General features: G+C 33.1%; 1 protein-coding gene across 2 annotated transcripts in view; it reads left to right on the forward strand.

Moving 5' to 3' along the window:
* The first annotated feature begins 15,121 nt into the window (after nt 1–15,121).
* Nucleotides 15,122–15,301, forward strand: part of SAMSN1 (SAM domain, SH3 domain and nuclear localization signals 1) — a 42,619-nt gene continuing 42,439 nt past the window's right edge. For both annotated transcript variants that reach the window (XM_011374265.1, XM_023519990.1), the window contains exon 1: nt 15,122–15,284. In XM_011374265.1, the coding sequence (XP_011372567.1) occupies nt 15,228–15,284 (57 nt within the window). In that variant the 5' untranslated portion in view covers nt 15,122–15,227. The remainder of the gene's footprint in view (nt 15,285–15,301) is intronic.

Consider the following 15,301-nt stretch of genomic DNA (forward strand, 5'->3'; position numbering starts at 1 on the left):
ACGTTCCGAGGTACTGGGGGTTTGGACTTTCAGCCATAACACATGTTCTCTAAATCCTTCATGGTCTGGCCTTAAACTACCTACCAATCCCACCATCTGTCTTTCTCCTTGTTTACCATACACACTTGTGGTAGGAAATTACTCCTCACTCCTAGACTATACCAAACACTCTCATATCTCAGATCCTAACATATAGCCTTCTCATAGCTGGAATGTCCCTGCCTTTTCACTTGTCTGTTGAAAAATTCCCATTTGGCTCATTATTACCTCAAGCATTATCTCCTTCATGAATTTTTTCTATATTTTTCCAGAACAATCAGCAATTTATCCTCTATGTCCTCTCTGCTCTTATACTTTGGATTGATGCAGAACACATTACATTGGATTCCTATCTATCTGTATGCCTGTCTTTCCACTAAACTGTAAACTCTTGGAAGGCACTCCTCATGTCTTTCCATTTTTGGACAGCTGGTTGGTAGAGTGACAGGTCCATAGTATATGTTCAATAAATATTTGTTAAACAAACAAGATGGGATCCTTTCTCCATATATTGAAATATGACTAGAATAAGAAGAGCCCAGGAGCAGTATATTGTGCTGTGGGGCATTCAAATCCCTCTCAGGCTTCTCTCTGTCAGACTAATACAGGGATTCTGTTAAGTCCTCCTTACCAATGTAAAACAGTCATAGGAAAGGCTTTAAAGCATTTTAAGGTTTTCCAATCTAGTGGCCAGAGCTGTGAGACTTAAAGACCTGCAACCAATTTCTACAGTTTTCAAACTGGTACCTTCTCAAGATGATATTGCGTGGATTCTATTTACCTACTAATTATCAGCTGGGGAGATGATCTTTGATGGCCAAAATAAAGAAGTGAGCTTTGCATGAACCATATGACATACTTACTGATTGTAGCAAGAACTAGAAAAAAATTCCACGTTTTTCCCCTAAATATTTATCATCTTGTAAAGAAAGTTTCTTTTCTCTTTCAAAGGAGAAGTATTAGTTTTCTAAAGTACCATCTCCACAATGAGGAGCTGGTAAGTTCAAGTCAAGTTCTAATATTCTGAGAACTATATGACCAAGGTTTTAGTAAAGATGAAACCAATATAATTCCTTTCAATAGGTAAAGAGATTTTTAATTTCAATGAATGCTTTGCAGGAAATCTCACAGGCTCAGAATTAGAAATCTTGATATCAGGAGCTGACTTGGTAGAAGAGGAAATTCAAATATTCAGTTTCCCAAATTCATCAGTATAAGTACTTCACAGGAAAGCTGTGAGGGAAAAATAATTTATGTTAAAAGGTGTTCAAGCCTTGAGGAAGAATGATATATAAATCAATAATAGATCATTATCATCATTAGGAAAGTATGTTGACATATCTTACGGATTTCTCCATAAAAGAGAAAGTGTTTTTTAAAGTGGTTTATAGTGTCCCAAAACATTTTAAAGATTTGTTTTTTTTTTTCTGATAATGTCTAGTAAAACGTTCATTCTGCCTACCATATCGTTTTTGGTTTTGAAGGATATGAATTCTGAGATTTTGATCATGATACTTGTTAATTCAAGGAGATAGTGTGCCACCCTATAGAGTTTATTCATACGTTCGACAAACACTTTCTGAACTTTTCTCTGTGCAATGTTCAATGCTAGAGCTAGCAATAGGCCTGGCCTCTGCCTTCTAGATAAGCAAACCAACCAAACAAAAAAAGCAGTAAAAACTATCAAGCACCAATATTTATTTAGTTGGAGAAGGCCCTCTGTGGAGGTGGCATGGAGGCTGATGACTTAAGGATGACAAGGAGCTGACCTTGTGAAAAATGAAGTGAAAACATTTCAAACAGAAGAGAGATCTTGTCCCAAAGCTCATGATAGAAAAGAACTGAATGGTGTCCAAGAACAGAGAAAAGACCAGCATGACTGGAGCAGAGAAGGAAAGAAGAATGGCATAAATAGGCAAAGGCGTGAGATTTAGGTCTTCCTGGTCATGGAGAAGAGCATGGAGTTTGAAGTGCAATTACAAATGCACAGTTAAATGCTTATCACCAAATCTAAGTGAAAGCAGAACTGAATTCCCCTGTAGAAATTTCCCCTCGCTGGTGCCTGAGGATCAACAGTATATTCAAATGTCATTAGAACATATGACAGTGAGAGAACACCAGGTTAAACTAGCAATGACATACATACAGGCTTTGGAAATCAGAGGTTAGACATATTACCAAGAAGTTGGGCCACACTGTGACCACATGGCAGTGAGTCATGAATCCCTAGGAATCTCATACTTTTTTACCTTTGTATTTGAAGAAGAACAGATGAAACTAGCATTTAAGACCTATTCTGTGTTAAAAATTTTACACATGTGGTATGATTTAATCCTGAAAACAATTTTATGAGGAAATATCATTTTCCCCTTTACCAATGAGGAAACTAAAACTCAGAGAGGTCGAATGTTAACCCAAGTTTATGCACTTGACTGAACTCAAACTTATGTCAGTCCTCCAAAGTCCACATACTCTAATACCGCCGGGCATCCAAGAATGGGTGGCATGAGGAAAAGCAGACCCCCAAGCCAGGCTTGCTCAGTGCAAGACTAGTCATCAGAACGCATTCACTACTGTAGGGACCACTTTGGATGGTTAGAATTCCATGCCCTCGAAAATAAAACAGGGTATCTAATTTCTCTTCAACTAGATATTAGTTTTCAGTTAATCAGTTAATTTTTTGAGCTGTTGGGAATAGATGTTAATTTGGCTATTTGGTTCATCAGACAACTTGATTGACAAAGAAAAACCGACTTTTCTTTCACTCTCACAAGTACAGTTGCAAAAGTTATGGAAGGTTTTCTTATTAGAGAGAAAAATAGAATGAAGTTGCAGGTAACATATTTGTAACATCCTGTAACTAATCACCTGATTTTTCCCTTCCCAGAAATGAGAGACACAGATGCTTTAAAATTAGAATGCAGGGGTGTTTTCGAGAAGCTGTGCCTCACTGCACCTTCGCACTTTATGTGGAAACCTCACTTTGCGTGTTGGGCTGGGAAGGGTAATGTATACCTATTTACGAAATATCCAGTCTCTAAGAAGCTCTTCTACTATCCTTTGTATTAAAAGGAAAAGACAGAATTCTACCTAAATGAACACAAACTTATATACACATACATATACACAGATGTATATACACATATACATATAAATATATGTATATATATGTGATGTGTGTGTATATATAGGACATTACAAACTCTGATTTTGCTGTGGCAAATGGATTTACATTAAAAATCGACCACAATTATATTCTGTTCATTTCTTTTGAATTTAAACTGATTTGTAATTAAAATATTTATTTTATAATTATATTGTAGTCAAAGTTGAGGGGATAAAGATCTCGTAAGGGATTTCGATTATTTAAATAAATAAGCTATACAATTACTATCTCTTATAGCTTTACAGCTTTAGCATAGTTTCAAATAGTAAGGTCTGAAAAATAATCTGGTTACTCTTGAATCTCCTATAAATATCTCTGATGAGTGAAGGTAGAAAGAAAATAGAAATAATTTTGTTCTTCCTGTTTAAGAATAGCTTTTCTGGGGAAGAAAGTTTATTTATATCTCTTCAGAAATATTTTATTAATTACATTTTTCTTTAATAGGCAAAGACAGTAATCATGGTCTATTGATCAGCGCAGTCTAACTTCCTCGTATGCTTCTGCAGAAAGAAATACGATTAAGCAGGGGATTTTAATAGTACATGTGAAGTGTACTGTGTTCAGATAAAAGTTACTTAAAAAAACACTTATGCAAAGTTAGTTCAATTTGTTCTGTCAGTATTGTACTATGAACAAAATTTTCTTTCAGCCTAATGAGATATGATTCAGGTAGTACTGAACTGTATTCTTAGTTTAAAAATTACTTTGAAGATTTTTAATAATAATGTAAACTTTATTATAATTTTATACTATCTATAAAGATTGAAAAGGTAAATTATTTCACAGGATACTATATTTCTGTGCTTGTAAGAAGAATCTGAAAATGTGGAGAGAGCACAATTACTTAAATGTGAGGATGAGCTTCCATGGAAACACTTCATGTTTGTGTCCTGCCTTCTTCCTGCTGTGTCACGCAAGTAGCCATGTCCAAAAAAAAATCTTAAAAATTGTAAGGTAGGATTGGTGGAGACAGAGATAAGTTTTATGTAATTAGCTATATTATCCATATAATTAAGAGTTTAGCAATTAAGATAAGGTGAAGAGATGCAAATATTTTAAAAGGCAGAGTGAAAGAAGAGTCAGAGGTGATAGGAATGTGAAGAAATATAATTGACAAAACTAAACTGCTTAAATATAGTATTTTTTTCATATACATTTACCAAAAAGACACAAACCCACAGAGACAAAGTCATCTGATGAAAGAACAGAAGAAGAAATGTCAACTAGTGTTTGGGACGATGGAAGGTGAGTGGAGGACAGGAGCAAGTGGCAATCTCTTGCAAGTGAGAATCTGCAGAAAATGATGCTGCAGTTAAGTGAGTCATTGTGAACTGAATTCTCCCTGAGAGTCTCAGCATTGGAAGGCTGTAAGGAAGCTACTCCCCCTCCTTCACAGCTGCCCTGGGACATGGGAGGATTATTGCCTGAAGAACCTGAATGGTCTCAGAAAACAGGATCTCAGAAAATAGACATTTGCAGAAAGCCTGACAGATAAAAGACAGAGATCAAAGCAAAGAGAAAAAAAAATCAGAAAGCAACAAAGGCAATGAAAGGGACAGAAGAAAAATTAAAAAATATATAACAATAAACTCAAAAAGAAAAGAGAACATATTTCATGTTATTTATTTAGTTCTTAGTGTTTAGTATATGCCAGACACTTTTTATAAGAGCAACTTATTAAATCATCATAGAAACCGCTTTGAGGTAAGCACTACTATCATGTTCATTTTATAGAAAGGTTAAATAACATGCCAAGGACATGTTATTTAGTATCATACTATATGTAATTCTTTTTGGAATTGTTCTTTTTATGTAATATTATATTTCTAAGATTCATCAATATCGCTGCATGCCAATTGATTTCATTATTTTTTATTGCTTTATTTGAAAAACAATGTTATGAAAAGAGAATAATCGGAAAGAACTTTTGTAAAATAAAACACTATTAAAATAGTTTTAGAATAATTGGAAAAAGTAATGGAATTTCCTAGAAAAACACGACAAAAATGTTTTTAAAAAGGTGGAAAACAGAGAAATGTAATAAAATGAGACTATCAATCCAGGATGTCTAAAATTGAGCTAAGCAGATTTCCAGAAAGAGAGAACAGAGAAAGAGAAATGAAGAATTAATCAAAGAATTATAGGTTATATGAAAAAAAAAAAAAAAAGACCTATACCAAGGATAAAAGCGGGGGAGAGAGAGACAGAGAGAGAGAGAGACAGAAAGTCCATATCAAATAAACCAGGAATCACAATGGCATTAAACTTCTCAGCAACAACTCTGGAAGCTGGAAGACAATAGAGAGACCTTCTAAATTCTGAGGGATAATGAGGCTAGAATTCTATTTTAAGTCAAAACAGCACTCAAATATGAAGTATCTATAAGAACTTAGAACATTTCTATTAGGAGGTGTGTTTCTGCAAATGAGAGAGTAGACAAAAAAGATGATGTGAGACTCAATCAAGTCAGAAATGATCTAAACCAAGAGAAGGTTGAGAAATTCCATTTCAGTCTCAGCACTACATATTTAGAGAATAACCAAATCACTTTTTAACAAAGAAAAAATAAGTCCAAAATGTTTGAGCATTAGAAATTACAAAAATGATGTCTGAACTTAAATATTCAAAACAAATAAGTTGATAGAATTGTTGGGACATTTATTTGAGATATATTAGCAACACACAGGGAACCAATGATAAAAAGAAAGACAATTATGAATTCTAAAAATGGACAACCACTATTGAAATCAAAACAGTAATTAAAAACTCCCAAAAAACAAAAGTCATGGACAGAATGGCTTCAGAGTTGAATTTTATCAAACATTCAAGGAAGAATTAACACCTATCCCTCTCAAACTATTCCAAAAATCTCAAGAGGAGAGAAATCTCCCAAACTCATTTTACGAGGCCACCATTACCCTGATTCTAAAACAAGAAAAAGGCATTATATATATATATATATAGGCTGCTATCCCTGATGAATATAGATACAAAAATCCTCTACAAAATTTTCAAAAACCAAATTTAGTAATACATTAAAAATATACACCATGGTCCAATTAGATTTATTCCTAGGATGCAAGGCTGGTTCAATATTTGCAAATCAATTAATGTGATAAGCCACATTAACAAAATGAAAGGTAAAAATTATATAATAATATCAACAGATGCAAAAAATAGCATTTGACAAAATCCAACATCCGTTTATGATAAAAACTCAGCAAAGTAGGAATAGAAGAAATATACCTCAACATAATAAAAGCTATATATAACTAATCTACAGTTAACATAATACTTAATGGGGAAAAGTTAAAAGCATTTTCCTTAAGACCAGAAACAAGACAAGGATGTTCACCACTTTTATTCAACATATTATTAGAAGTCTTAACTACAGCAATCAGACAAGAAAGAGAAACAAAGGACATCCAAATTGGAAAGGAAGAAGTAAAATCATCATTATTTGCAGATTACATGATACTATATACATATAAAACCCTAAAGATTCCACCAAAAAAAATTGTTAAAACTCATAAATGAAATCACTAAGATAGCAGCATACAAAATTAATATTTAGAAGTTGGTTGCATTTTTATATACCAATGATGAACTATCAGAAAGAGAAATTAAGAAAACAATCTCATTTACAATTGCAACTTAAACAATAAAATAACTAGGAATAAATTTAACTTAACCAAAGAGGTAATAGATCTATACTTGGAAAATTATAAGTCATTGAAAAAAAGAAATTGAAGAAGATACAAATAAATGGAAATACATACCATGCTCATGGATACGAAGAATCAATATTGTTAAAATGGCCATACTACCGAAAGCAGTCTATAGATTCAACTCAATCCCAATCAAAATGCCAATGGCATTTTTCAGAGAATTAAAACAAACAATCAAAAAATTTATATGGAACCATAAAAGATTCTGAATAACCACAGCAATCTTGAGAAAACAGAACAAAGTTGGAAGTATCACACTACCTGATATCAAACTATTCTACAAGTCTACAACAATCAAAACAGTATGGTACTGGCATAAAAACAGATACATAGATTGAGGGAAAAGAATAGAGAGCCAAGAAATAAATCCATGCCTATTTGCTTATTTAATATGTGACAAAGGAGACAAGAATATTCAATGGGATAAAGAAATTCTCTTCAATAAATGGTATTAGGAAAACTGGACAGATACATGCAAAAAAAATGAAATTAGACCACCTTCTTATGCCATATACAAGAATGAAATCAAAATAGATTAAAGACTTTAATGTGAGACCCAAAACCATAAAAATTCTAGAAGGAAACATAGGCAGTAAACTTCTGACTTTGCTCTTAGTAATTTTTTTTGCCGATATATCTCCTTGGGCAAAGGAAATAAAAGAAAAAATAAACAAATGGGACGACATCAAACTAAGAAGTTTTTGCAAAACAAAAGAAACGATCAACAAAACAAAAAGACAGCCTACTGAATGAGAGAAGATATTTGCCTATGATACAACTAATAAAGAGTTAATATCCAAAATTTATAAAGAACTCATACAACACCAAACAATCCAATTACAAAATGGGCAGAAGACTTGGATATTTTTCCAAAGAGGAAATATAGATGGCCAATAGACATGAAAACATGCTCAAGGTCAATAGTCATAGAGAAATGGAACTTAAAACCACAATGAGATACCACCTCACATCTGTTAGAATGGTTGTCATTAATAAATCTAAAAACAATAAGTATTGGCGAGGATGTGCAAAAAGGAAAACCTTGTATGCTGTTGATGGAATTGCAAATTGGTGCAGCCACTATGGAAAAGAGTTTAGAGGTTCCTCAAAACATTAAAAAATAGAACTACTTTTTGTGCTTCTGGGTATTTATCCAAAGAAAACCAAAACATTAATTCATAAAGATTTATGCACCCTGATGTTCACTGCAGTGGTATTAACAATAGCCAAGATAAGGAAGCAACCTAAGTGCCCATCAATAGATGAGTGGATAAAGAAGCTATGGTACATATATACAATAGGATATTACTCAGTCATAAAAAATGAAATTCTACCATTTGCAACAACATGTAGGGACCTAGAGGGTATTATACTGAGTGAAATAAGTCAGACATAGAAAGACAAACACCATATGATTTCACTTATATGAGGAATCTAAGGACAAAAGAAATGAACAAACAAAATGAAAACCAACTCCCAGATAAAGAGAACAAACTTGTGATTGCCAGAGGGGAAGACGATGGTGGCAGGGCAAAAAGATGAAGAGATGAAGAAGTACAAATCAGTAGTTATAAAACAGTCATGAGGATGTGGTGTACAACATACGGAATATAGTCAATAATATTGTAATATCTGTACAGTACCAGATGGGTACTAGAGTAATTGGGGGGATCGCTTCATAAATTATACAAATGCCTTACCATTGTGCTGTACGCCTGAACTAATAAAAAATAGACAACAAAGGAAACATAAGCACAATTTGACTTATCTGTGAACAATATTTACAAAATAATAGTGATTAATTGTTTAACTACATAATTATAAGGGAGTTGGGAGTAAAAAGAGTACATACAGAATGCTCAAGAACAAAAACAGGAATCAATAGATAATATCTAATAATAAAGAAAGAAATTATGAGCCTATCATGTAAGAAAATAAATCTAACCAACGAGAAAAAATGGTTTTAATACTGAAGAAATAAAAAAAAAGAATTGAAATAAGTCTGGGAGTAGAACGGAATGTGATAAGGAGCTTCTTTTTTTAATCGTTTAGGATAAGCATTTTAATTTTATTAAAGTTAAAATGATATTTAGAAGTGAAGAAGGGGAAAGTATTATAGAAATGTGAAGATTATGGCAATAATTTGGATGTGACATTAAGGCAAGCAAAAACTGGTAAAATTAATATTCAAAGGTTGAGAATAATAAATACATTTTAGAAACATAAATTGGGAGCTATAGCTCCAGGTCAAGAAGAAAAATAGAATATGCTTATAGTAATAACTTCATAGACTGATACCTTATCAAAAAGCCATCAGCAGGGAACTTCAGAACCTAAGGAATTTCATAAAGTATGGACAAGTCTAACTTGTGATCTTACCTTGATTTTTATAAGCATGAAATTGGAGAGAGTGATTATTTAAAATAGCAATGAGGGGCTCTTGACTCTTCTTAGGATCACGAAAAGGTTTCTTGGGTTGGAGAAGGAAAGTTAAGCGGTAGCAGGTTTGTCCCTGTGGTGCTGAGTGTTAATTAAAGAAGAGGGTTCTAGATTATTTGCACACTGACTGGTTTCAAATTTTTATATACATGTAATGACTGAAACATTCTTTCCTATCAAGTAACTCAACATTACCCTCCACCCAGCCCTCACCAATTCCTGACTTAAACCCCCAAATAAATCACTCCCATTTTATGCCAAGTCTTTAGGTATGCCAAAGCATAGCTTTGACATAGAGTGATGTTTATGACCTGAGGTTTTGGGTTAAATCCTGACTCCACCACTTCCCAGTTGCACAAACTGTACACATTACCTAATCTCACTTGGAAGTTAAGGATGATAACATTAGTACTGGCTCATGGAGATTTAGTAAAGATTACATGGGAAATATGTATAAAGCATGCAGCACTGCCAGACATGTAATAAGCACTCAAAAATGATAACAATTACTTTTATTAACTTTGAGAATAAGATTACTTCATGAATATTGTAACTTTTAATCATAATGGATGAAATTTTTTCATTACTTATTGTGGCAATCAAACAGTACATATTCATAATTTATTGAAATAATCTGAGTAATTTGTATTTATTTTGAACTTAATCAGCTCTCCTAATTGTTTTAGTCACTGTTGAACTGGTATTCTTCATTTTTTGTTTACTAAATCTTCTCTTACATTGTTTTCAAACATCTTGCCATGCATGGATGCAACCTAAGAAGTTGTCTTTTTCTAGAGAGTTTCTTCCTATATAATTCTTCAGGTTCACTATTCATCCTAGACCATTAGTCCTTTTTTATTTATCTCAATTCTGTTTCCTCTACTAGTAAGATAATGAGATAATATGGTGCTTCATCTCTGTAAGAATTTAAAATAAGAAGTAATGTTGCAGGGCCAGGCTTTCTCCCGAGAGGATTCTCAAGATTTCTAGGGCCTGACCAGCAGTTCTCTTTCAGAAGCATAATGTTTTGAGCATACCAAAAGTCGACCTTTTTTTGGGACACACTCTAATTATCACCATGGCAATTTATTAATTTACAGTGAGAAATAGCAATTATAGGATTTCAGGGGCTTGATATCCATATGAACAACGCATTCTCCTGAAAACAGAGCTACCTAAGAAGACATCATCATTAGAAAGTTACTGTAGAGCTTAGAATGAATACAAAAACAAGCAGTTTGACATATTTGCTGTTTAATGAAATCCAGCTAAAATTGCTTGATGATGAATTATTTTGTCAGGAGAATTAAGATGCTAAAAGTTCACTGAAGCTCACTTTTTTTTGAACTCAGCAGCTTGAGTTGATACAACCAATATTTGCCCCTATTACTCTCCTTTTCCTGTGTAAGGCAGAATGAATTAAGACCCCCACCATCACCACACACACACCCACATTCCTAAGTGATTTGGGCATCACCCTTGTTACTGTTAGTGAGTGTATGAGAAGTCTGCAGTAAAATTCAGGCAAAGCACCATATCACAAAGAGAAATTAGTAGATAAAATATTAATTTCTTATGTAGACTTGATATAGGTCCTTCAAGAAAATTAATTACTGTGATAGACATGCTTTAATTTCAAGCCTCGTTGGGAAAAACAAACTTCAATAGTCCCATCTTCTTTACATACCCTGTTAATGGGGACAGAATTTTCTCTTCTCCCAATCTTCTCAAAATTTAAGCCCATCACTCCCTAAAGCAGGTCACTGGGGCAAAGCACGCATACACACACACACACACAAACTGTAAGATTTTTCAAGTAAAAACATTAGAAGGGATTTCAAGAGTTTGAAGAAGGAGCTGGGCCCCTTGTTGAAAAGTATTAGTAAATAGAGGCTCCAGAGACAGAGAATGGGTAAAATGACTTCAGAGACTTAAGAAATACAAGAGATTCACAGGAAAGCCACCATCCCCCAAATCTCTTCACTCCCACTGTAGGCTTGGGAGAATATCCATCTCACTGTTTCTCTATAAACCCCCACATCTAAACAAGGAGGTATTTAATCTACCACATGGTAAGAATAAGCTAGATATCTAGAAGAGGGAAAATGCCCAATATGTCGTATGGTTTTGAAAGTAATATATGAATTATTGAGTATAGAACTACTCAGAACTTCCAGTGTGTATTTGCTTCGAAGAAATCCTGAGTAGAATTAAATTTGTATAGTAATGTAGGATCTCTACTTCCAGCAAGCCATAAGCGGGCAAGAACACAATACCCGCACTGGACTTCTTTCTGTACAATTCTCTTCCCCATTCTGTAGAGAGAAGCTTGCTCTGAGGGGCCAGAGAGAAGACAGGAACTATCGAGGTTAAGATGCTTTTATGATTTACTCTTTTCTTTATCATAAGTGACTAAATTCTGTAGATGTATATATGGAATACAATCCTTTTTTTTCTATAATAATTATATTTTACATCAAACATTAATTTCAGAATGGTACTCCATGACAGCAATATTATTTTCCTTATTTTTTAAGTTCTTGGAAGGTATCTCTCTCCTTTCCTCCCCCAATAATGCGTTTGGGGTGTAGTCAGAAGTATTTTAGGTCATAGTTACTAAAATAGCTTTGGTCATGGCTGCCCCCAAAGCAACACATGGAAGCATTAGATGTACTGTGACCAAGTCTACATGCTGGAGAAGGTATAAATATTAAAGCAGCATGGAAATCCTAGTCCTATTTTTAAAGATTTGGTTGGAAAATCTTCCATCCATTGAACAACTGTGTCTTGAAATAACATATTCATTAGAATTAATCTAAACATTACTATTAAATATTATTATTCAATTTGATGGCAGAAAGCAAAGAGATATAGATAGATGTCATCAAGCATTCGAGATGTCAGAATCGAGAGGGAGGAGGAAGGGGGAGGTAAATAGAGTAAAAGGGGACAAATATATGGTGACAGAAAGAATTCTAACTAGGGGTGGTGAACACACAATGCAATATATATATGCCTTACTGTTGAATTGTACAACTGAAACTTACTGGGTCTCGTTAACCAATGTCACCATAATAAAAAATAATGATTAATTAAAAATAAATAATTAATTAAAAAGAAATAAATAAAATAAAATAGGAAACCTCGAAAAGAAGATGTCAGAATCAAAAACATCAGACAGCATTTTCTCATATCTATACTTTTCTGATACCTATATTTGAATTTCATAATTCATGTTTTAGAAATCTACTAATAAATTTTGTTGGTCTCTTTTATGTCTCACTTTACATTCACATTCACCCCAGCAGCTATCATTTGATTGCAATTTCTTTAAAGTTTTGATTCACCTCTGTGACGCACATATATGCCACAAAGTCCCAACCTTGTTTCACTCCGCCTGGCTTATAAGATCATTTAGGTAATGTGTAAAAACAGTACACTGAGACTTAGCTCTTTTGCAATTTCCCTGTTTCGGAACATGTCTTAAGCAACATGTGGTTTAGTGGTTGAATCATGATAGGGAGTTAGGTGTGCTCAAAACTGACTCTATTTACTCCATTCCTGTTCTGTCTACCTTAGACTTTTGAATTTGCTGGATCATTCTGGGTCACTTATTAAATATCTTGGTAGCCCCAGAATTTCATAAATAGATAATTGATAAAAACAATTTCTATCTTGTTACCTGAAATATTTTGAGGACCAAGGAGTTTAATACAGATTGTAATAGGACTTCAAATGTCATATCTGTCTTTTAATCTCCAGAAAATATTATTCGATAAGAGAAGTTTGTAAAATTGTTTCTCTCATTTGTAATTCTGAAGGAAAAGTTTTCAGTTTTATTGACATTTTAAATATTTCTTATAGTGTTAATGATGGTAAAATGACTAGAGATCATAAATTGAGATTTTCAAAAACTGATTGTGTAACATTTTTTTAAACTGCATGTAGTCCAGCTTAGTCGCCATAAATATGAGTATTCTCTATTCTTTAGTTATTGTTATAGAAATAAAATGTATAGCAAATACCACCTCAAACATAACTATTTGAAGTTTTCCTCTTTAAGATCCACAAACATTACTTGGCATAAAACATTATTTAAATAAGTCATATAATAAGTATATTCTTTATTGGTATATCTTTTTACCTTCACTAAAATCCACTCATGTAGTAATCACATAATCATTTCCATATTATTGACTGAACTCCACAGCTGAATTAAATTTCTATTCACATACAAAGAAATGGCAACATGGAGGATGCAGATATTTTAGTTAAGAAATATATTTTTTCATGACTTTCAAGTTTTGAGGAAGAACAAAATTTTTACTTAGGCCACTTACTGAACCTGAACCCAAATAAAAAGTTTGAAAGAAGGCATACTTCAAGGGAATTATCCAACTCAAAGTCCTGAGGTGTTTCAATATTATCTGTTGTGTCATTATTTTGAAAATACCAGCCTGATAATTCTTGAAAATATAATTCTGCTCTTAATATCCTCTAGAAGCATACTAACCATAATCTTGATAAGTGTAGTCTTTCAATTCTATTATAGAACAAAAGCAATTTTTTAGCTAGTCAAGAGGCTTGATAAACTGTCAGACAGAGCACAATAGGCACTCAATTCAATATCTGTGAAATTAACCAGTAAAATCTGAATACGAGAACAGGGCCTCAGGAAGGAGGGCCTTAGAGATGTGAGGGAAGATTGAGAAATAGAGTCAGTTGATTTGTTATCTAGAGAAGCTGTTCATTAAGAATATGGCACCACTGCTTTACAACACATGGGTTTCATGAACAGAAATCTAGGTCGATTTCCTTAACAATCCTGTTTTAGTAGAACTAGAGTTTCAGATATTTCACAGTCTTTCTTTGGTAAATTCCTAATTAACAAGAAAGCTTGAATTTCTTGCTTTTACTTCCTAGGTGTCTCGGTTTTGACATTATAAAAAAAATGTTAAATCCTTTATTTTGAGGAAGAAAGTCTTTCTAAGCATATTAGCTCTATTCCAGGCCTATTAAATAGAGATTCTGGATGCTTCATTTGAAGGTACCATTGATCCATTGGATCATCACTGGAACAAAAATTATCAGTATATGGCACTGTAGTTTGTAGCTCAATGAACATCTGGTTCATTGAGCATTCTGTTTAACAGGTTTCCATATTAATCAGAGCTTTTTACAGCACAGTAACATGTTTTAAAAATAACAATATGCATAATCACTTATTTCTGGAATCATATTCCCAATTATATTTATATAAATTTCATCCATGCTCAATTTATTAAGGAAATGTATATATTCTTTAAATACAATTAGTATTGCATAAAGTCTAGTTTATTTCATCTAACAAAATTTACCTAGAAATGTAAAATTGACTACCCTTTTTAGAAAACTAAAAAGCCCACATCTCGTTTCATTTTATTTATTGTCTCAGATGTTTTCTTCGTTCTACCTATAGAATGTTATAATTTTTATTTTTAAATAAAACTACCTATAGGATGTGTTATAGATTTTTATTTTTATATAAACTAAAAACATGAGTTTTATTTTGAAATCTTTATGACTGTTATGATAACTGCAGGGATATCAAAGTGTGAAATTTAAGAATTTGCCTCATAGAATATAGCAGAGACAGAACATTAAAGAGTTACCAAAGAATTATTGTAAAAAAAAAGAAAGCCCAGAAACGTTACCCATGTAGATGTGAAGTCATATCCTGACAAAAGAAGGAAGTGGCAGGTCACAGGGCTCAAAATTATTTACTGCTGTACATCTTAGACAGCACACTGTAGACTATCCTCGGCTGTTTCTGAAACAACAGAAAGTGCACTCACTTGGAATAGGCTGAATTCAAGATGTTGAAAAGAAAACCATCCAATGCTTCAGAGAAGGAGAAACATCAAAAACCAAAGGTAAGACAATTTCATAC

The sequence above is a fragment of the Pteropus vampyrus genome, unplaced genomic scaffold (genome assembly GCF_000151845.1).
Source record: "Pteropus vampyrus isolate Shadow unplaced genomic scaffold, Pvam_2.0 Scaffold242, whole genome shotgun sequence".
Classification (NCBI taxonomy): Eukaryota; Metazoa; Chordata; class Mammalia; order Chiroptera; family Pteropodidae; genus Pteropus; species Pteropus vampyrus.